Below are 21,063 nucleotides of genomic sequence, written 5' to 3' on the forward strand. Positions count from 1 at the left end.
TAATAGACAGCCTCGTCCTCGGCTTGGACCCCAGTGATGGTTAACGTGCCTGTGGAGCCAGAACTGGATCCAGAGAATCGCGAAGGGATGCCCGAGGGTCTCTGGTTGCTATTGTAGATCACAGTGACAGGGGCACTGCCAGGGACTTTCTGCTGGAACCAGCCATAGCTGCTGCTACTCCCGGAGCAGGTGATCTGGACGGTTTGTCCCGGGTTCGCTGACACGGAGGGCGGCTGAGTCAGTGCTGCCTGGACCAGGGAACCTGGAGAGGGACAGGAGAGAGGGGAGAAGATGGGCGTCAGGCAGTGCCCCAGGAACACGGCCATCCCTGGGCAGCGGGAGGGGACAGGACCCTGTGTCCAAAGGCCGTGGGCGAGCGCTGTGTGGAGGAGAGGGGCCAGGCCATGGCACGATGCCGCCAGCTCCGAGTCCCCACCATGATTGGGCTGCGCTGCAAACCCCAACTGCCTCTTATAGCCCCACCTGCCCGGGCTCGGCCCCTCCGTGCAAATGTGGCCCCTAACATGCACTGCAGCTCCAGTGCCCATGCACCCCTGCCCACTGCAGGCTCATCTCTGCCCAGCAAAGGCACCAGAACCACCCTGGGCTGCCTGCTCCCTGGGCCACTCACCTGGGAAAACCAGCTCCTGCTCCACACCAGGCCACCACAAGCAGCTTTCTCTCAGAAGCCACAACACAAGGACCAGCTGGATCGAGGGGTCCAGCCAACTGCTCCTTGACTCTGCTGTTGGCAAACACAACTCTAGCCAAGACACCTGCCCTGGGGCAGCTCTGGCACATCCTGAAATGCCTCAGGAAGCAAAGAGCAGCTTCCTTTCACCCTCGGAGACCCCTCACTCCAAATCCCAGACCCCTTCACCTGTTAGAACCACAGTGAATAGGACCCAGACACATGCAGACAGAGATTTACTAGTCTGTGTTCCTTTTGCACAAGAGGGTCAATGACAAGCCACCACCACCCTCTCTGGCTCCCTGAGGCCACAAACGCAGCAGCTCCTCCTCGGACACAGCAGAGTGCCCACAGGCCTCTTTCTCTTCATCAGCAGTTTCTTCTGCTTCAAGTTCTGGTTGGGAACCAAGACTTAACATTCTCCTACAAGCTCACAAGCAATGGAGCCTCGTGGCTGCTTTACAGTCCAACATGCCGCAGCAGCAGCACCCCCCCGTGGCCCGCCTCCACTCAGACTGGACTGGAAAGAGCAGGAACGAAAGGTGGGGAGAAGTCAACGAGCAGCTTTGAACACGATTCAGTACTTCTTGAACTCAATTCTTTCTACTTTCACATCCTCTTCAGTTAGTTGGTATACATAAGCCACAACGGTGGAGGCCTGCATATCTGGGCAAACACAGCCAGTGCTGCAGTAGCCCATGGGCTCCTCTTGTGGCACAGCAGAGCAGCCCCTGACCAGCCCTGCTCTGCCCGACCAGCCTCACACATGACCACAGAGATGCTGTGCCCATGGGAAATGTCCCTTCCTAGGGTCTGAAGGCAAAGCTTTGGCCCAGCTGCACAGCCCATGGCATGTTCCCACCTCCTGGTGCTGGGGCACCAGTTCCAGCAGGGCTGAACCCCGCAGAGGTGATGTCCTGGGGGACTCCTGGCACAGCTGAGCTGGGAGGAGGGCAGGGAGGCACCCAGCAGGGCTATGGGTGTCAGCGGGTAATTTGGAGGACCTTGCAGCCACAGGGCTGTGGGGCAGGGACAGGACTGCTGGGCATCATCCCCTCCTCAAATGACCACAGACAGGCACAGACCTGGGGATGTAAGGGACGGCCGAGCCAGGACACCAGGCACAGACACCTGCAGCACAGGGCAGCAATGGAAGGGCCATGGCAGGGCCCTCCCCACCATCAAACAGGGACAGCAGAGACTCCTAACTGGCCCCTGCGATGACAGGCGGCTTTGGTATCACTTCCCCATTACTCTCTGTCACTGTGGCACCAGTATGGGTGTCCTCATATTGACCACAGTAATAGACAGCCTCATCTTCAGCTTGGACCCCAGTGATGGTTAACGTGGCCATGGAGTCGGAGAAGGATCCGGAGAATCGCGAAGGGATGTCTGAGGGTCTGTTGTCATTCCAGTAGATCATGGTGACAGGGGCACTGCCAGGGACCTTCTGCTGGTACCAGCCAGCATAACCATAACTGCTAACCCCGGAGCAGGTGATCTGGACGGTTTGTCCCAAATTCGCTGACACGGAGGGCGGCTGATTCAGCGCTGCCTGGACCAGGGAACCTGGAGAGGGAGAGGAGAGAGGGGAGAAGATGGGGGTCAGTCAGTGCCCCAGGAGTGCGGCCATCCCCAGGCAATTGGTTGGGGACAGAGCCCCTTGTGCCCAAAGACCCCGGTTGGGCACAGAGAGTCTGGCCAGCGCACCTGAGCCATGAGCGAGCACTGCAAGGAAGAGAGGAACCCAGGCCATGGCACGATCCCACCAGCTCTGTGTCACCACACTGATGGGGCTGTGCCCTGGACCCTGACTCCCTTTTAAGTGCCTGCCTGCCTGGGGCATGACCACTTCATGCAAATCTGTCTCTACACCTCAGGCTGGATCCTGCCAGGACCGCCCAGAACCGTGAGAGGCTGGGGCAGCACCAGCTGCAGACAGCTCTGGGGACATGGCACAGGGTGGCACCAAGGCCTTTCTGCCCTCCAGTTGCAGACATCAGGAGAGATCTCTCCTTTTCTCCAGCTGCAGCCTTTCCCCCTGCCCAGCCCTTCTTCTGCCTGGTCACAGCCTGGGGCAAGCTGAGGAGATGTTGCCCAGCCCCATGCCTTTGAGCTGTGCTCCACATCCCAGCGCTCTCCAGATTGGCTCTTACAGGCTATCCCCAGGGCACACTGCAGCCCTTGGTAGACTGTCACTGCCCAGATTTCCCAGCAGCAGGGCTTTGTTCCCCAAAACTCCTCATCCCATGGTTTGGAGGTGAAGCTTTGTCCTTGGCCCTCAATCAGCAGCACAGTCCTGACTACCTGTGATGGGGCCAAGCTTTCCGCAGGCTGAACTCCATGGTGATGCCCAGGAGCAGGGCAGAGACCTTCCTGCAGGCAGGTCCTGTCCAAGAACAGGCAGGTGACCCTCACCTGCAGCCCAGGCCAGCTGAGCTGCCCCAGCCTGCACTCAGCCGTGCCGGCCATGCTGCACCCATGGCAGCACCAACAGATCCTCAGCCCACACCTCCCCCTGCCAAGCCCTTGCACGTCCCCACCGCACAAGGGCCTCTGAAACAGCCCAGTACTGTCCGGCTTCCTCCCTGCTGCACAGCTCCAGCAGGAGCCCTGTGGCTGCAGGAGCCGTTGGAATTTTCTGTGCTGGTGCTCGCACAGAGCTGTGTTGGCTGGACACCTCCCAGCCAGGGGGAAGCCCACCAGCAGTCGCAGCACCTCATGGCAGCTCCAGGACAAACCAAGAGGATGGTGGGGAGCAGGTACCAGTGAGGAGGGGGGTCATGGTGCAGTGAGGGACAGGGGTGGGAGGGAGGACTACTGGTGGTCATCACCTCCCCAAGCGACAGGAGACAGGCACTGACCTGGAGCTGTAAGGGACGGCCGAGCCAGGACACCAGGCACAGGCACCTGCAGCACAGGGCAGCAAGGACAGGACCATGGCAGGAAACTGCCCCAACATCAAACAGTGATGGCAGAGACTCCTAACTAGCCCCTGCCATGGCAGGAGGTGTTTGTGTCACTTCCCCATTGCTCTGTGTCAACGTGGCAGCATTGCTGCTGCCGTCGTAGCCACCACAGTAATAGACAGCCTCGTCCTCGGCTTGGACCCCAGTGATGGTTAACGTGCCTGTGGAGCCAGACTTGGATCCGGAGAATCGCGAAGGGATGCCCGAGGGTCTCTTGGTGTTATCATAGATCACAGTGACAGGGGCACTGCCAGGGACCTTCTGCTGGTACCAGCCATAATAGCTGCTGCTGCTACCCCCGGAGCAGGTGATCTGGACGGTTTGTCCCAGGTTTGCCGACACAGAGGGCGGCTGAGTCAGCGCTGCCTGGACCAGGGAACCTGGAGAGGGAGAGGAGAGAGGGGAGGAGATGGGGGTCAGCCAGTGCCCCAGGAGCACGGCCGTCCCTGGGCAGCAGTACAGGGCCCCTCTGCCCAAAGTTCCTAATTGTAAATAGGGACCCACAGCCCCATGCAGAGAGACCAAGGACTGAGCCCTGGGGCTCTGTGAGGAGAACTGACAGGAGGCTGAGAATGTGGCTGCCAGCAGCAGGAGGCTGCCGGGCACGTGACAAGGCAACAACATGCTTTTTGTCTGGACAAGCAGAGATTCAGAGTCACCTCCTTCATGGCATGGTACAATCAGAAGAACATTCACAGCCATAGCCATACAGAGGGGACATGAAGGTGCCCCAGCCCCACATACCTGCTCAGCCATGAGGGAGAAGGGCAGAGAACCTCCATTTTAAAATCCTATGTGGCTCACTTCCACATCTCTCTGGGTCACCACATCAGCATCACTGCTGCTGTCCCAGCCACCACAGTAATAGACAGCCTCGTCCTCGGCTTGGACCCCAGTGATGGTTAACGTGCCTGTGGAGCCAGACTGGGATCCGGAGAATCGTGAAGGGATGCCCGAGGGTCTCCGATCATTCCAGTAGATCACAGTGACAGGGGCACTGCCAGGGACCTTCTGCTGGTACCAGCCGTAGTAGCTGCTGCTACCCCCGGAGCAGGTGATCTGGACGGTTTGTCCAGGGTTCGCTGACACGGAGGGCGGCTGAGTCAGCGCTGCCTGGACCAGGGAACCTGGAGAGGGAGAGGAGAGAGGGGAGGAGATGGGGGTCAGCCAGTGCTCCAGGAGCACGGCCATCCCTGGGCAGGGGAATGGCCCCTGTGCCCAAAGTTCCCAGCTGGGCACAGCAAGTCTGGCCATAGAATCTGAGACATGGGCAAGTACTACGAGGATAAGAGGTGGTGGTCTCTGACCGGTCAGGGAAACGTGCTGAATCATGACAAACTCACTCCATCTTGTTGAAGGGGGAGCACTGCCAGGAGCAAATGCTGCCACAACATATGCAAGCTCCCAATTTATTACCACTTGTTTACATAGGCTCTTTTTTACTTCTACATCCTACTGACCTTCAGGTTTCATCTGTTTACTTCTCACACGCTCACCATGCTCTGCAGGTGGTGTTCTGACCTGCTGTTTCTCACACTCATAACACAGAGTTCTGTAACTTTTCCTCGGTTATCCACAATCATTCTTCTAACCTCAAGGTCAGTTCACATTTTGCTAACTACCAATTCTTAATTCCCACAAATACGGACTCAAAGAGGCAATGATGTGATCCCGCCAGCTCCGTGTCCCCATACGGATGGCCTGTGCTGCAGACCCCGACTGCCTTTTAAGCCCCCACCCATGCAGGGACAGCCTGACCACACAAGCATGAACACAGACCCCAAGGTCATAACATGACGGTTCTGCAAAGACAAGCCCCAGCAGCAATAGGAGGGGGAATGCCAGAGTCGGTGCCTCCATCACGCTGACCAGCACTGCTGCTGCTGTCCCAGCCACCACAGTAATAGACAGCCTCGTCCTCGGCTTGGACCCCAGTGATGGTTAACGTGCCCGTGAAGCCAGACTGGGATCCGGAGAATCGTGAAGGGATGCCCGAGGGTCTCTCTGTGCTATCGTAGATCACAGTGACAGGGGCACTGCCAGGGACCTTCTGCTGGTACCAGCCATAGTTCCAGCTACTCCCAGAGCAGGTGATCTGCACGGTTTGTCCTGGGTTCGCTGACACGGAGGGCGGCTGAGTCAGCGCTGCCTGGACCAGGGAGCCTGGAGAGGGAGAGGAGAGAGGGGAGAAGATGGGGGTCAGCCAGTGCCCCAGGACCATGGCAATCCCTGGGCAGGGGGATGGGGAGTGCCACAATCAGTGGAGAAGACTCCCAGACATGGTCACAGGAAACTCTGGGGAGCAGAGCCCAGCCCAGTGCATCCCAACACAGAGACAGCTCAAGCAGCAGCAGGAAGACAGGGTCATTAGGAGCAAGAGACTGTGGGGTGTCAGTCAAGGTCACACTGCGAATTTTGAGGGGACAGGAACGATAGTCCCAAGATAGGGAATTATCTCTAATACTGTAGGACAGAAAAGGGAGGACACTCACAGCCCTGGCTGTGCAGAGGGGACAGCAACCTGCCTCAGCCCCACAGCTTCACTGATGCTTGGCCAGGAGATAAAATGTCTGAAAATGTTCCCCCGACTTTCAAGGCTTTCTCTTATTCATGGTCAGCAGACACCAGAGCTGATGCCTCCATTGTTGCCACCACAGTAACAGGCAGCCTCGTCCTCAGCTTGAACACCACTGATGGATAATGTGACTGTGGAGCCAGATCTGGGTCCAGAGAATGGCAAAGGGATGCCCGAGGGTCTCTGTGCTATCATCTATCACAGTGACAGGGGCACTGCCAGGGACTTTCTGCTGGAACCAGCCATAGATGTTGTTAATCTGGGAGCATGATTTCCAGCTCTTTACTCCTGGGGACACGTACATTGAGGGCAGCTGAACAGGCCCTACATAGAGACCAGAGAGGGAGAGGAGAGAGGGGAGAAGATGGGCGTCAGCAGTGCCCCAGGAGCACGGCCAGCCCTGGGCAGCGGGAGGGGACAGGACCCTGTGTCCAAAGGCCGTGGGCGAGCGCTGTGTGGAGGAGAGGGGCCAGGCCATGGCACGATGCCACCAGCTCCGAGTCCCCACCATGATTGGGCTGCGCTGCAAACCCCAACTGCCTCTTATAGCCCCACCTGCCCGGGCACGGCCCCTCCGTGCAAATGTGGCCCCTAACATGCACTGGCAGCTCCAGTGCCCGTGCTCCCCTGCCCACTGCAGGCTCATCTCTGCCCAACAAAGGCACCAGAACCACCCTGGGCTGCCTGCTCCCTGGGCCACTCACCTGGGAAAACCAGCTCCTGCTCCACACCAGGCCACCACAAGCAGCTTTCTCTCAGAAGCCACAACACAAGGACCAGCTGGATCGAGGGGTCCAGCCAACCGCTCCTTGACTCTGCTGTTGGCAAACACAACTCTAGCCAAGACACGTGCCAAGGGTTGGCAGCAACGCTTTTCTACCTGCCCTTGCTGAAGCATCGTCTGCAGCAGCCTCAGGGGCATCGCCCCCACACCCCCCATCCTTAGAGCATCCCTCTGAGGCAGCACAGCTCCTCCGGCCGCGCTTCCCTTCCCCTCCCACCCCGGTGCTTCTCCGGGAGGCTCCGCACCCACGGCCGGTTCTGCATGAGCCCACAGCACCACGCCAGCACCCGCTGCCCACAGCGCACCCCCGCTGCGGGCTGGTGCCCCAAGATCTCCCGCCCCAGGGGCCAGGCATGCTCTGGCAGCACAGGCGCTCCCGCTTCTCAGCAGCGCCAGGGGACTGGGAGACGTGCTCTGGGCTCTGCTGCCTCTGGAGCATGAGGGCAAACACCCCGCCTGCCCAGCTCCACACACCGGGCAGAGCTCTCCAACCACCCTTCCCAGACCTGCCTCGCCTTTCCCTGATGCCCTTAAACAGGCAGTGGGATGTGCCTGCCCATGCGGCCAGAGACCTGGGGCAGCCCTGACAGATCCTGAAATGCCTCAGGAAACAAAGAGCAGCTTCCTTTCACCCTCGGAGACCCCTCACTCCAAATCCCAGACCCCTTCACCTGTTAGAACCACAGTGAATAGGACCCAGACACATGCAGACAGAGATTTACTAGTCTGTGTTCCTTTTGCACAGGAGGGTCAATGACAAGCCACCACCACCCTCTCTGGCTCCCTGAGGCCACGAACGCAGCAGCTCCTCCTCGGACACAGCAGAGTGCCCACAGGCCTCTTTCTCTTCATCAGCAGTTTCTTCTGCTTCAAGTTCTGGTTGGGAACCAAGACTTAACATTCTCCTACAAGCTCACAAGCAATGGAGCCTCGTGGCTGCTTTACAGTCCAACATGCCGCAGCAGCAGCACCCCCCCGTGGCCCGCCTCCACTCAGACTGGACTGGAAAGAGCAGGAACGAAAGGCGGGGAGAAGTCAACGAGCAGCTTTGAACACGATTCAGTACTTCTTGAACTCAATTCTTTCTACTTTCACATCCTCTTCAGTTAGTTGGTATACATAAGCCACAACGGTGGAGGCCTGCGTATCCATCAGCACAAACAAAGGGATGACGTTCCTGGAAAGGAAACACACTTTGTCCATCTTCCCAAGGAGCTGACACTTCTTGCTATTAACATATCTTGTGCTTGTGTGTTCTAACTGTCGTGGCTGCCAAGGGCTGCAGGGGTGCGGGAACCACGGCGGTTTGCAGGCACTGACAACAGCCTCTCGGCCAGAGCTGCTCTGAGCCTACAACAGCCCTGGAGGCTGCTACACAGCCCAAGTCGTGTCAGGCTCAGACATTTAAGCTGACAGGGCCTCCACGAGTCTGAGTTCCTATGAATTAGCAGCATGCAGCTTCTGGGACGACACCAGAAAGCAAAAGGACTTCAGGAAGCTGCTGCAACTCACCGCCCCGAGGGCCCAGGAAGCCGCCCCAGACACACCAGTGCCGGGCTGCCGTGCCCAGCACGTGGGCTAAGTAAAACCCTGGTAACTGGGGAGTCCCTCTGTGCTCCCCAGGAAGGGTCTCCTGCTCCTCACAGCACCTCACCAGTACTCTGCAGCATGGTGGCTGGACACTTGCAGGTGAACACACACATTTTAGGTAACACCTACAGGCTCTGTGTGTGGGCAGCTCAGGACCTCCCCTCACTCACATTTCCAAAGCACTGTAGGTTCCTGATCCCGGGTTGATGTAGAATTTGTTTTCATGTTTAAATGCTTCAAATCTGTGTGTGTGTCCTGAGATGAGAATGTCCACATCCAGCTGCCTCTGCAGCAGCACCAGGCTGGCTACATCGCTCCAGGGAATAAACTGATGGCCATGAATCAGTCCGATTCTGAACTGCCCAACAGTTACAACCTTCTCTTCAGGATAATCCAGGCTCTGAGGAGAAAGGTACAGCCTGTAAATTCGCTCCTCAGCTAATCAACACAGGTTCCTATGTTCCAAGACACAAACCCTCGTTTCACTATGTGAGTGCACAAGATCTTTTTCAATGTGCAGACACACTGGATGCTTGTACCACACCCCATTGAGAGCAACTCCAGAGCAAAGAGATGAGAATTTGCACTGGACTGGAACCTCAAGGCTACCCAACAGTAAATAAACACACACACGAGCCCCCCCATTCCTGCAACTACACACCTAGCTGGTGGAGTCCAGCAGCCTCACAGCATTCACACAGACTTGTACCAGAGTTCATACGAATCAGGTTCATGTATTAACCCCCAACACCCAGCCCCCCTGCTGCAAGCTCAACAAGAAGGGTCTAGAAAGTAATTTTGTTTCTTGATTCTTACTCATTCCTACTTCCTATCCCGGTGAATTACATTTCAGGAATTGCTAATGCTGAAGGGCACCCAGGTTTCATTGAGATAACCCCAGCATGCAGGAAGGCAGGCTGAGCAATTAACAGCAACAAGAACATTACCTCAGAGTCCCCCCTAACAACATGAATGTCTCCAGCCAGAGTCCTGACATAGTCATAGCTCTCCTTGGTGCAGAGGTTTCCTGTACACAAAATATGCTGAATCTTTCCTGGAACCAGCAGCTTCTTGAACTTCACCGGTAGACCACTGCATCGGTGTGGGATGGGAAGGTCCCTTAACACTAACACCAGCTTTGCACACAGCGGGAGGAAAGAGAGAGTTTTAACCCAGGTTACATAACAGCACAAAACCGTCCTGCCGCTCCAGAGCGCCCCCAAAGTCTGATAAAGGCCCCGCACAGGCGGCCCAGGCTGCTCCCGCCCGGGGAGCGTGCGGCGCTCCCGCACGGAGCCGCAAGTGAGGGAATGCGCTGCCCGAGGAAGGCCGAGGCGGCGGGCACCCGGCGGCGGGCACCCGGCGGCGGGCACCCGGCGGCGGGCACCCGGCGGCGGGCACCCGCCCCACGCCGAACCCGCGGGCTCGGAGCCGCCGCTCACCACCATCGCGCCGCGCCACGCAGCTCCGGCCGCTCCGTTACCCGGCACGCGCTGAGGTAACCAGGAAGTGACGCGCCTCCTTTTCCCCTCCCCCGAACCAATGGCAGCGCCACCAGCTCCCCACGTGACGCCGGCGCCCGTGTCAGGACCCGCCCCCCCGGCGCCCGTGTGAGGGACAGCCCGGTGGTGTGACCGCGTCCCCCCCCCGCCCAGTGTTTTTAATGAAATCTGTGGGATTTTTGTGGAAAAATACATTCTCTTTCTGTGTGAAAATGTTCATATAAAGTACCCACGGGTGCCCGTGTGGTTAAGCGTGTCCTTCTCCCCCCAGAAGCCGTGGGGCCCGCGGGGCTGGGGGGGTGCGGGTGCGGGTCGATGGTGGCTGGGGAGAGGAAGGGCGAAGGGAGACGGGCAGGAGACGCCGGGGGCCGTGAGGAGGCGTCGAGGGCGCTCGGGCAGGGGTGTGGGGACAGGCCTCCCCGTGGCAGGGCGGTGCGGGTGGGGGTCTCTGCCGGGGGCGGGTGACACAGCCCCATCCAGGCCCCGGAGATCCCACCGAACCTGGCGCCTTTGGCTCACCCCCCTACCTGGGTAGCCCAGGGTGCGGCGCCACCCCGCAGAGAGACGCCCAAGGGGCTCCTCTGGACTCCACACACATGACACGAACCGCACAGCTGAGGGTTAACCTTTATTCTGAGGTGAGCCAAACCGCGCAGAAGCCCAAGCTGGGACCAACTGGATCCACATCGCGCCAAGTGCTGGAAGAGCCCAAGAAAGTCAGGCCACAGCAGAGCCCTCCATCCTCCCACCGCAGCAGGAGATCCTGCTCCTCGCTGTCCCTGGGCTGAGCCCTGGCAGATCTCACACCACGTCAGGTTGCCTAACGCTCCGTGGGGGATGTTTGGGGTCGAAGAGGAGGTTGCTGCACCTCACAGCACAGTGCAGTGCTGCGGGGCTTGCTCAAGCATGCAAGAGAGTCTTTTTCTATTTCTCCTAAGGCTGCCGTTCTCCCTGTTGAGGGCTTTGTGTCAGGGTTGCAAGGGAAAATGCAGAAAACTTTTTTTTCCTGTTTCTAAAACCAGTTGAAGGCACGAGACAGGGAGCAGTAATAGTTGCCATTGTCTTCATGGCAAGCGGATGCGATGATTAGGATGCAGGCATTGCTGGCGAGGTCTTTGGTAGCAGAGAAGCGGTCGGGAATCTTGGCAGGCTTGTGCTTGTCTCGCTCAGAGTTGTAATAGAGCAGATACGTCAGGGAGTGCCCCGGGCGCTGCTGGTACCAGGAGATGCCGAACTCGCTGATGTTGTACTGGGGGCTCAGGGTGCATGACAGCCGGGCAGTCTGCCCAGGCAGCACCAACACAGCGGATGGCTGGGTCAGCACGGGCTGAGCCCTGCAAGCTGCACACACCAAGGATGCAGTCACTGATGGGCTGAGCCATGACCCCCATCTCCCCCAGCCCTAAAATGACCTTCTGCTCCCTTGAGGCAACCCCACTCCCAACCTCCATCCTGTTCATCACACCGCACAGCCCTGGAGCAAAATGCCCTACTGAGACTAACATCCCCCTTGTGCAGCCCAGTCCTGCCCGCCACCCCGCAGTGCTCCCCTGAGACAGCAGCTAGCTCAGCCACACCACCCTTACCTGTCCCCACTGTCCCCAGCAGGAGCAGGACCACGAAGCCCAGGGCCATGGCGGGAAGCAGAGGAAGGGAGACTGTTTCGGAGAGGATCTGTGGTGCTACACAAACCCAGGTTGCTGTGTTGCTGGCACCGGTGAGGCGTATGTAAATGACACAGGGGGCTTGGGGACTCCAGCTCCCCACATTGCTTGCTTTGCTGCAGCTGGGCTTCAGGGAGGGGGTCAAAGCAGTGGGGCAAGAGCTGAGCGTTGTGACCCACCATCCACCTTTGCACGATGTCAGGCCATCTCCTCTAGGCTCACGGACGCACACACAGCTCACCCCACCACCCTCTGCCCCAGGCACTAGGGTACAGTGGGGAGGCATCACTGACCCTCTCTCCTCTCTGATGGGGGGAGCAGAGAGATTTCCCTGTGGTCTTACACTCAGACCTTTTGCCTCCAGCCCTCTGCCACCAGGTGCACAGGAAGCCAGGAGCCTGAGCCACACCATGCCAAGGATGCGCTGTGGTAGCAGCAGGCTGGGGGCCAGCTGGATCTGCTGCTACCAGGGAGAATGAAAGACAGGATATGCCAGCGCTCCCCAGCAGCTGTCCCATCACAGAAGCAATATAAGGAAAGTTGCTGCTCCTTCCACCATGCAGCTCCATCACTGTGACAAGGATTTCTGCCCCGCAGCATGGGCTGGGAGCTGCTGATGGTGCTGAGAGCGCTGCCTCTGTGCCAGGGCTGCCTCAGAAACAGCAGCCACGGGCAAACAAGTGAGAGTGGCTGCCGAAGTCACCTGCCAGGAGGCATTTCCCAAGGGAGCTGGTGCAGTGAGACTCGGCTGCGGCACAGCTGGTGCCTTCTGCGGAAGGACAGCAGACTGTTACAGCAAAAGGCTGCCAGACTCACCGGGCGTAAAGCCCCTCCTGTCCATAACACCCGTCACAGGGTGCAAAGATGCTGCATTATGCAGCCGGCCACAACCAAGGGCTGGCCTCCCCCTAGCACAGCTCTGCACCCTCCAGCCACCAGCCCATGGCAGTCCTTCGCAGCAGGGTGCTCAGCAGGAGCTTCGCAGTGTCCCATAACCAGTGGGTACCTCCTGCCCTCCACAGACACTCTCAGTCCCCCGCAATGCCAACACATCACCATCCAGGGATGGCCCTTTCCCTCCCCTCTGCAGCACCCAGCCCTGCTCCCAAGGTGTCCCCAAACCAAAGATGTTTGCAGGTGGTTCCTGATGTGACTGGCCTGTCATGCCCTCGGCTTGAGGAGAAATGGAGCTCTGAGACAGAGCCCTGCCTCATTAGAACACCCCAGCACTGCACCTCTGGCACAGGCAGATGCTGAAGAGAAAGCACCACCATCATCCAAGGATGCGACTTGCCTTGCTGTGTCACACTACAGTGCTCTGAAAAAGGGCTGGTGCACTCAACGGCTCGTCTATTTTTTCTGCATTCTCTATCAGTTGGTACAACAAAAGTAACTACCCACACAACTTTGCTCAATTTACTGCGACACAGTATCCTTTGGGAGCAGCAAGGGGGAAATGAGAGTGAAAGGCAGTGACTGAGGCAATCAGAGCAGCTATAACACAGATACCACAGAGCAGGGTCCACAACTTCAGTGCTGTGAAGGAGTGAGGTGCCAGTTAGACCTGATGGGACTGTACCAGCACCTTGTGCAGCTGGGCTGCAGGAGCTGCTGCAGTACAGGAGGGCAGCAAGGGCTGTGGGGGAATGTGTCCCTGCACATGTGGTAAAACCTGACTGTGTCCAACCTGTGTTCATTCAGGCAAACCTGCTGTATCAGACTAGAGCCAGCCTACAGCAGGCAGCAACGGCTGCACGAGACCAGCTCCAAAGCCCACTCAAGCCTGAGCCTTCGCCTTGATGTCTTCTGGCCTTGTGAAGCCCTGCTGTTGCAGCATATCAGCAGCTCGTGTTTCATGCAGCCAGGGCCCTGAGCATGCATATGAGCTCGCTGCAGACACAGCTCTGGCTATTGCCCACCAGCACTCCCCAAACTCTGCAAAGTGAACATGAGTCACTGTGTACGTGTGTCCTGGGTGAGGAGTGTCACACATACACCTTGTCACCAAGCCCTGAACAGATCAAGTTCATGGATTAGAAAGAGACTGTGAAACAAAGATCTGCCAAGGCAGGAAATCACCTCCATGCAAGGACAGGCATTCTGGAGAAAGGGAATTTGTCCATGGAGCAGCAAGCACTGGATATGCAGTACATCAGCGTTGTTACTGGCTCCCACCACTCAGGTCCTCCACACCTGCTGACCAGCCCAGGGACATGATTTCATCCATATGTCCCAGCATCTCCACAGGAAAAGGGGATGATGCTACAGGGCCCCTAAGCACTGCTGCAGGATCACTTGTACAGAAACATTTGGCACCAAATGGAAGATGGAGCTGGGGCATAAGCCATGCGCATCGCTCTGACAGCTCAGGGGTGCAGGAAAGTATCTGGCTGTATGAAGTGCAAGAGAAGGTACGAGCCCAGCCTGGCGCTCACCCTGCTCTGCCAGCTTTATTCCCTCCTGCACGAGGTACGAGAGGTGCTCAGTGAACAGAAGGAGCTCACCCAAACCAGGCAGGTTTTATCCCAGATTGACATGTTCACTGACCAAGCACAGCTACCTCTGTCAGGTCAGGGCAAAATGTGGACCAGGACTTACTGCTGCACCACCCCACATTTGCTGCTAAGCCACGTGGCTTCCTTCTGCTCTGCAGTGCAGGTACATCTGCTGTCCTAACAACTGCCCACAGCTCCTCCTCGGCTGTGAAACCCCACTGCCTCATGCTCCAGAGCAGGACCAGAGCAGGCAGTGTCCTGAGGAAGGTTTTCCAGTGGGATCTGACCATCTCACAGAGGAGACCACAGCTGTCCCTGCAGCAGTGCTGGTCTCAGCTAGGAGCAGGGTGGGCAGATCTGTCACCATCACAGTCCAGACGAGCTGCAGGACAAACAGAAGGGGCAGGAAACACCACAAGACTGCAAAAAGACTGACTGAAATCCAGAGCAGCTGGGACCACACAAGGCAAGCAGCCTTCCCAACAGGCTGTTTTTTAGCCCAGGCCCTGCTCTATGTCCCGCCACTCCAGTCTCCAGCTGTAGAAGACTCAGGAATCTGCACGGTCCATTCCCTATTGCTGGAAAATCTGGCTGCTGAAATCACAACAGCATCAGCTGGAAATGCAGCCTTTCTCCTGGGCTCTCCAGAAGCTAACACCATCGCTGTGGGGTATTTTGTCATCCCCGCCACCTGCAGGACAGCACCTGGCATGAGCAGTCCCCACATCGCAGGCCTGGGCCCCTGCCAGAGAAGAGCAGCTCTGGGAAGAGGCTGAATGCTCGTTGTGGTCAGACTTGGAGGTACATGGGGAAAGCACCAGCTTTGCCTCAGCTCTGGGGGCTGGCTGGTCACCTGGACCACCTTCATCACCGTGTGGTGGCCCCGTGAGGGGCAGGGAGGGACATGGCACCTTGATGCACAGCAATGCCCCGTGGTTAGGGAACAGGGCAGGAGAGCTCTGCCAGGGCACATCAGCACCCTTTGCCTCATCTGTTTAAAAAAAAAGGGATATCTTTAACCCCTGTACAATGAATCATGGAGGAAAACCATGCCAGCAGAGCTAATTTAATTGCAGAGAAGGAGGCCAGAGGCAAGGATGAGTTCCCAGCCTTGCAGCTCTGAGGAATCACTGGATGGAGCTCTGCTTATCTAGACAGTACCAGAAGAGCCATGGGCAGAAGTGCCAGCTTCCAGCAGAGCTCCTCTGCTCCCAGCTGTGCGGGAAGGGTTCCCTGGCTCAAATCCTGGCCCTCAGCTCCAGAGAGCGGTATCTGCAGCTGGTGGGAGGGAACAAGCAGGCTCTGTCCTGGCCTTGCTCAGTTGGCCAAGAGCCTTTGCCTGACCCCAGACACCTGTGGCTTAAGCAGCCAGACACACGTGGCCCTAAGCCTTTGCTCCCTCTGCTATCTGAATTGGATCCCCAGCTCTGACTACTGACGTGTGTCAGCCTTGAGGATTTCTCAATCGTGACAAACTGGGTGAGAGTTCACGGCCAAAGTGTCCCCCGGTGACTCAGCTGTGATCTCCAGCTCTTTCCCCTTGTGACCAGGACAACTCTGTGGAAGGGGACTGGCAAGGGCCAGGGCTCACTGCTTCCTCCTACTCACGTTTGATGAAACAAAGTTGAAAGACCGAGATACTTCATGAATCAGAACCATTTTCCCCACATCAAAATGTTTATCCCACTCCTAACCTGGAACATTCTCAGCACCAAACACCAGCAGATGTGGCTGTAATACAGCAGCTCAAAGCCCTGCCGATGGCCAGGGAGGGACCCTCCCCTTGCTCACCACAACATCTGCTGTGCCTCCTGCCGCGTCTGTGGGGCTCCCAGGTTCAGGGTGACTACATTCATATCCTGGGTCTCATTCCCTGTCTATAGCCAACTGCCAAGAGATGGTGAAGGTGCAGTGCTGTGTCCTGATCCTCACAGCTCACCGCAGCAGGAAGCGTCAGTGCAGGCCTGATGGTACAAGTGCTCCTGAGCAGCAGTCACTGGAGGGACCTGCACTCACCCCTAGAGAAGAGACAGAGGGCAACAAACAGGCTGCACGGGAATCCCAGATCATCCCAAAACACAGGGAAAGGGGCAGCAAACTTCCTTCCCTCTAGACCTCAACAGATTCTCTGAACCATAACTTGCCAAAGAAAATACCTCTAAACCCAAGAGGCTCATGCTGGCCATGCAGGGGCACACAGGACTTTCTTCGCCGTATCTCTCACTCCAGACTGTATCAATCTTTTGGATGAAACAGGCACCGTAACGAACCTGAGCAAAGTGGAAAATCCATCATCTGAATTCGCCAGTAAATACCTGCAGAAAAGGGAGTGCCACAGCCTCAGTCATCCCTAAATTCCTCATCGAGGCAGCACGGTTCAGCCTCTGAACCAGGAAGGGTCTGCTTTGGGGGGTGGTGTCACACACCACGTCAGGTAACTGTACCACACACCAGGAAAGCCCTGTCACCTAGAAACAAAGATGCAGCTTTGGAGAGGGGCTCTGTTCAACCACCACTTGGACGTGGCACAGCAGCTCTGAGGAGGCAGAAGCCAGCTCAGATGAAGAGCTAGAGCTGAACCTTATGTTTGTTTGTCCAAGGTGGCTGCTCTGGGGAAGGAGGAACCTTTTCTGGGTAGAGCCACCTGCCCCAGTTACAAGTCTTGACTTCACTTTTCAGCCAGGAAGGAGATTAATCCTTTTCTTCCATTCTGCCAGCAGGAAGAGAAAGCTCTGCAGCCACCTGCTGTGAATCCTTCCTAGAGAACCTGGGGAATCACTGCCCTGAGCCAGCAGGTAGGAGCCAGGCACCCACCTCACCTCCACAGAGGAGCCAGGGGTGCAGACGTGACTCGTGACTCCTCTCCCTGCCACAGCCCTCGCACACCACCCATGGGACTGTCCTCTGCACTCCACCACGCCCCCAGCACTGAGCTTCAGGACTGGTTATGGCTGTGGGTGGCGAGTGAGTTCAGGCAGTGAGAAAAGGGATGAGCAGAAGCCAGAGCTGGTTTGTGGAACCCCTCCTAGTTAGTGTGACAGCAGGCACCTGCTGCCCTCCCACCCCACACCAGGCACGAGCCCCCCCCTCCCAGCTTGGCAGGGTCCAAGGCAAAGAGGGGACATTTCCTTGGGACGAACAGGGAGGGAAGGACAAAAGGAGAGATCAGGAAATCCAGAAGTCTCACAGGTTGGCATAGCCTCACTCAACATGCCAAGGGGCAACTGACCCACACAGAAGGAAAACACCCAACTCTGGAGGGGATCACCTCTCAGATAGGCTGCAGGAGCTGCTGGCAAACACCCAGATGAGGGACCAGTGGTGGAGGGGCTCCTTGCAGAAGGCTCAGCCCCCCCCCAGCACCACCTCACAGACCAGAAGAGCTCAGGGCTCAAGGGCACCCCTAGACAAGGGACAAACTATTTACCCATCACAGATGCAGCACGGCCACCAGCAAGGCTCCACCGCCATGTCACACTGCCCAGGCGCCCCCCAGCTCAGCGAGAACCCTCTGCTACTCCGCTCCTCTTCCGGGGATCCCCCCACTCCTCTCAGAGGTTCACACGACCACATCCGAAGCAGCACCCTGACAAACCACACCAGCACAGCACCACAGCCAGGCACAAGCAGCAGCCTCCTGCTTCAAGGGGTCACTCACGTTCCCACAGCATGGCCTGCACTCCCCGAGTGACAAACTGCACCTCCTTTCAACTTGCCTGCATGGGCAGCCAGAGGAACACGCACCTGCGTCACACGATGAGTCTACCTCCAACACCAGCCCCACAGTAGCAGCGGCCTTTAGAGACTGCCCACTGCAGTCACCAGGAAAAGCTGTCCAAGGGATATCAGCACCTCCAAACTACACCAGCAGCATCGCAAGCACTCAGCCAAGATGGGTCAGGAGACAGCACACACCTACGGGTGCTCCTGATGGTTCTGAAGTTTCTCCACCCCACCCAGCACACACCAACACCAGCTGAATATTTATTTCTTAAACAGAGCTAATTAAAACCACCTCATTACAGTGGCTTCTCCCTCCTCACACTGGGGCAGCTCTGCACACACAGCACTTGGGCTTTGAGTCTCTGGCATCTTCTTCCCTTGGCTGTCTCTCAGGAGAGCACAGGGCACCCCAGATAAGGCCAGGCTCAGCACAGGACATTATCTACCACCAAGAATTTAGGCCTTGACATTTAGGAGGAACAGGACTTTCAACATCAGCCTCCAGTATCTGCTGCCAGCTTTTACCATCTAGACCTGGACTGCCTCACAGATCCAGACAAGGGGCTGCGTACTTGTGCAGTATTCAACAGCCAGAGGTCAGTAGTTAGACTAATTCTAATTAATAAATAATGAAAATTCAGCAGTAAAGCATCTGAAAGTGTCATGGTTTCACTGCTGGGCCACTAAGACTCCAGCTGAAGCCTCAAAGTTCTCATTCACACCAGCATGAGGAGCAGGGTCTCCCACTGGAGGTCAGTCTGCAGGCAGCACTCCTGAGACTCTCCTGCTTCAGGGACTGCAAGAGGAAAGCAGCTCCAAACTTAATCTGACCCTGGTGACCTTGACAACATTGCATAACCCACTAAGGCTTTCAAGTAAAATCAGCCAACTCTGAGTCACACAACCAGACAGGTCATATTTTCTTAGCTCTGGGGTCAGAATAGCTCTTCAGGAAGAGGGTATCAATGGAAAAATGATTTGTTACTGACAATACTGTAGGACACATCTCAGATTACTTCTCTCCAGCCCCTCCTCTGCCTGGAGTGCAGCCAATCCAGTCTCAGCTCACTTGTGGATCTGCTTTTGCCAAGTCATGCAGGCTCAGTCCTTGCTGAGCTGCACCTCCTGTTTGCAGGAAATACACAATTGTGCCTTGTCCTTTAAGTGGGTGATACTGCCAACATTCTGGTAGCTTAATTTTAGCTCAAGAATTAAATAAAGAATATGCGCAAGTGACAGGTCCAAATAAACTTCTTTATTTCTCTGTCATAAATACAGCAGTATCTGAATTCCAAAGTCTCACAGGTCCAACCATTCCTTTCCTTCCTTACTAGTACAGAAGTGAATTACCACTAGAAGACTCCTGTCTGGTCAGTCTGCTCCCTCCAGCTCATCCCCTGTCTGTCCTTCCGCTCCCTGCGGGCAGCAGAGCTCTACACCAGGCCCCTCTTCCCTGCAAGGGGGCAGATTCTTCACAGGAGAGAAGAAACACCTGCAGGGGAGAAAGCACAAGTTCAGCATTGGGTGCATGTTCCCGCAGCTAGATAATAAAGCTTTTTTATTACCCAAGGTGACCAGATCAAGACAGATATTGACATCTGCTTTTAACAGGTGCAGCAGGCATTCGGGAATTAAGCAGGGAAAGCAGCAGCCTTCACCCAGCAGCAAGAGGGCACCTACCACCTCCTCACCTTCAAAGAGACACGGTCAAGATCATTTCTCCCACCCTCTGCAGTTCCCTTCCACGTTCTAGGACACAGGAAAGGCAGAACTGCTTCCTATTTAAAGCCCTGAAGGGCATTATATCCTCAACAGATCGCCTCTGCAGCCTTTGAACCCTCTCAAGTATTCTTCTGGCAGCAGCTCCCTCATCACCCAGCCCTCCTACGGGGACAGGGCACCGACTCACCGTTGCTGCTCTTGCACTGCTTCAGAGCCTCGCTGAAGCCCTCGCACAAGGTCAGGTCTCTCTGCTCAGTAGCACACTCCAGGAACTGCTTCATCTCATAGTGGCAGGGGCCATAGGGTGACTGCTGGTACACGGGCTGCTGCCTGGGCTCCTGCAGGCAAGGTCCTAGTGAGGGGAGGGGGTCTGGGGGCAGAGGCACCTTCTGCAGCGAGCACCGCGGCTCCGCACCGCCGCCCCGGGCTGCCTGTACCTCCGTGCGCCACCGCAGGGGCCAAGCGGCCCTCAGCGGCGCCGCCGGTCCCCGCTCCCCAGGACTGGCTCTGGCCGCCAGCCCCCGACACCTCTCCTCACCCCCAGGCCCGCAGCCTCCCGCCCCACGGCCACAGCCCGGCCACGGCCCCCCCGAGCCCAGCCCCACCGCTCAAGGGCAGGCCAAGGACGGCAGGACAAGGACGGCAGCCCGGGCCCGCCGCCAGCTGTCTCCGCTCGCACCTGAGCGGGAGCCGCTGCCTTGGCCGGTTCGGAGGAGCCGCCGCTGAAGGCGCCGGTGAGGGCGCTGCCCACGACGTGTCCCACGGCGGAGCCCACCGCCACGCCAGCCGCCGTGCTCGCCATCTGCGCCATCAGCCCGGGCTGCGCCGGCTGCGCCGCCGGCACCGGGGCCGCTGGGGCCGGGCTGTGGAGAGGAGCGAGTCAGAGAGAGCCGGGGAGGGGAACACCGAGGCCCGCCCGGCCCAGCCGCCACCCCGGTACCTGGCCGGGGCCGGGGCCGCCGCGGGCCGCCGCGCGCTCCTCCCGCCGCGCGCCATCGCCTCGCCGCTCTCGTGGCCCCGCCCCGCGCGCCGCCTTAAGAGGCGCCGCCGCCGCCACGTGACACCTCGCGCACGCTCAGTGCCCGCGGCAGAGCCACGCGCCCCGCCCCGCGGGGGAAGGGGGGCCGCGGGGCGCATGCGCAGGCCCCCCCACCCCCGGCGCTGCCCCGCCCGCCCCCACCAGGGGGCGCCCCCGCCCGCGGGGCTCAGCCCGGGCCTGGGGCCGCGGGTCGGACCCGGCGGGGCCGAGGCGGGGCCGGGGCGGGGGCCGGGCGGGGCTCCGGGGGTTCCTGCGGGCCTTGGTCGGCGGGGAAACGCTCGTGTGCCTGACCCGGGCCGGCGGCGGCTG

The 21,063-nt window shown here is 58.0% G+C and overlaps 4 protein-coding genes across 6 annotated transcripts; all 4 read right to left on the reverse strand.

The window, feature by feature from the left end:
• Nucleotides 1–3,958: 3,958 nt before the first annotated feature.
• LOC141967595 (uncharacterized) lies at nt 3,959–16,618 on the reverse strand. The gene is made up of 5 exons (XM_074921550.1): nt 16,607–16,618; nt 5,879–5,930; nt 5,530–5,823; nt 4,405–4,853; nt 3,959–4,040 (listed from the first exon to the last, which is right to left on the reverse strand). Exons 1-4 carry the CDS (start codon nt 16,616–16,618, stop codon nt 4,444–4,446), a joined length of 768 nt encoding a protein of 255 aa, XP_074777651.1. The 3' UTR covers nt 3,959–4,040; nt 4,405–4,443.
• On the reverse strand, nt 7,974–10,057 carry LOC141967427 (vacuolar protein sorting-associated protein 29-like). Its single transcript, XM_074921210.1, has 3 exons — nt 9,557–10,057; nt 8,780–9,009; nt 7,974–8,196 (listed from the first exon to the last, which is right to left on the reverse strand). The coding sequence occupies exons 1-3, from the start codon at nt 10,055–10,057 to the stop codon at nt 8,079–8,081; spliced, it is 849 nt and encodes a 282-aa protein (XP_074777311.1). The 3' UTR covers nt 7,974–8,078.
• On the reverse strand, nt 10,793–18,106 carry LOC141967460 (uncharacterized). The gene is made up of 3 exons (XM_074921274.1): nt 18,015–18,106; nt 11,698–12,544; nt 10,793–11,452 (listed from the first exon to the last, which is right to left on the reverse strand). Exons 2-3 carry the CDS (start codon nt 12,185–12,187, stop codon nt 11,124–11,126), a joined length of 819 nt encoding a protein of 272 aa, XP_074777375.1. The 5' UTR covers nt 12,188–12,544; nt 18,015–18,106; the 3' UTR covers nt 10,793–11,123.
• Nucleotides 18,107–19,228: 1,122 nt separating this feature from the next.
• CHCHD10 (coiled-coil-helix-coiled-coil-helix domain containing 10) lies at nt 19,229–20,713 on the reverse strand. 3 transcript variants are annotated; one of them, XM_074921076.1, is made up of 4 exons: nt 20,656–20,713; nt 20,395–20,578; nt 19,903–20,053; nt 19,229–19,485 (listed from the first exon to the last, which is right to left on the reverse strand). In XM_074921076.1, the coding sequence occupies exons 1-4, from the start codon at nt 20,709–20,711 to the stop codon at nt 19,466–19,468; spliced, it is 411 nt and encodes a 136-aa protein (XP_074777177.1). In that variant the 5' UTR covers nt 20,712–20,713; the 3' UTR covers nt 19,229–19,465. The 3 variants fall into 3 exon arrangements, with proteins under 3 accessions (XP_074777177.1, XP_074777179.1, XP_074777178.1); XM_074921078.1 differs by lacking the exon at nt 19,229–19,485 and having other exon boundaries at nt 19,499–20,038; nt 20,413–20,578; XM_074921077.1 differs by lacking the exon at nt 19,229–19,485 and having other exon boundaries at nt 19,503–20,041.
• Between the last annotated feature and the right edge of the window lie 350 nt (nt 20,714–21,063).

Source organism: Athene noctua, chromosome 17 (genome assembly GCF_965140245.1).
Source record: "Athene noctua chromosome 17, bAthNoc1.hap1.1, whole genome shotgun sequence".
Classification (NCBI taxonomy): domain Eukaryota; kingdom Metazoa; phylum Chordata; class Aves; order Strigiformes; family Strigidae; genus Athene; species Athene noctua.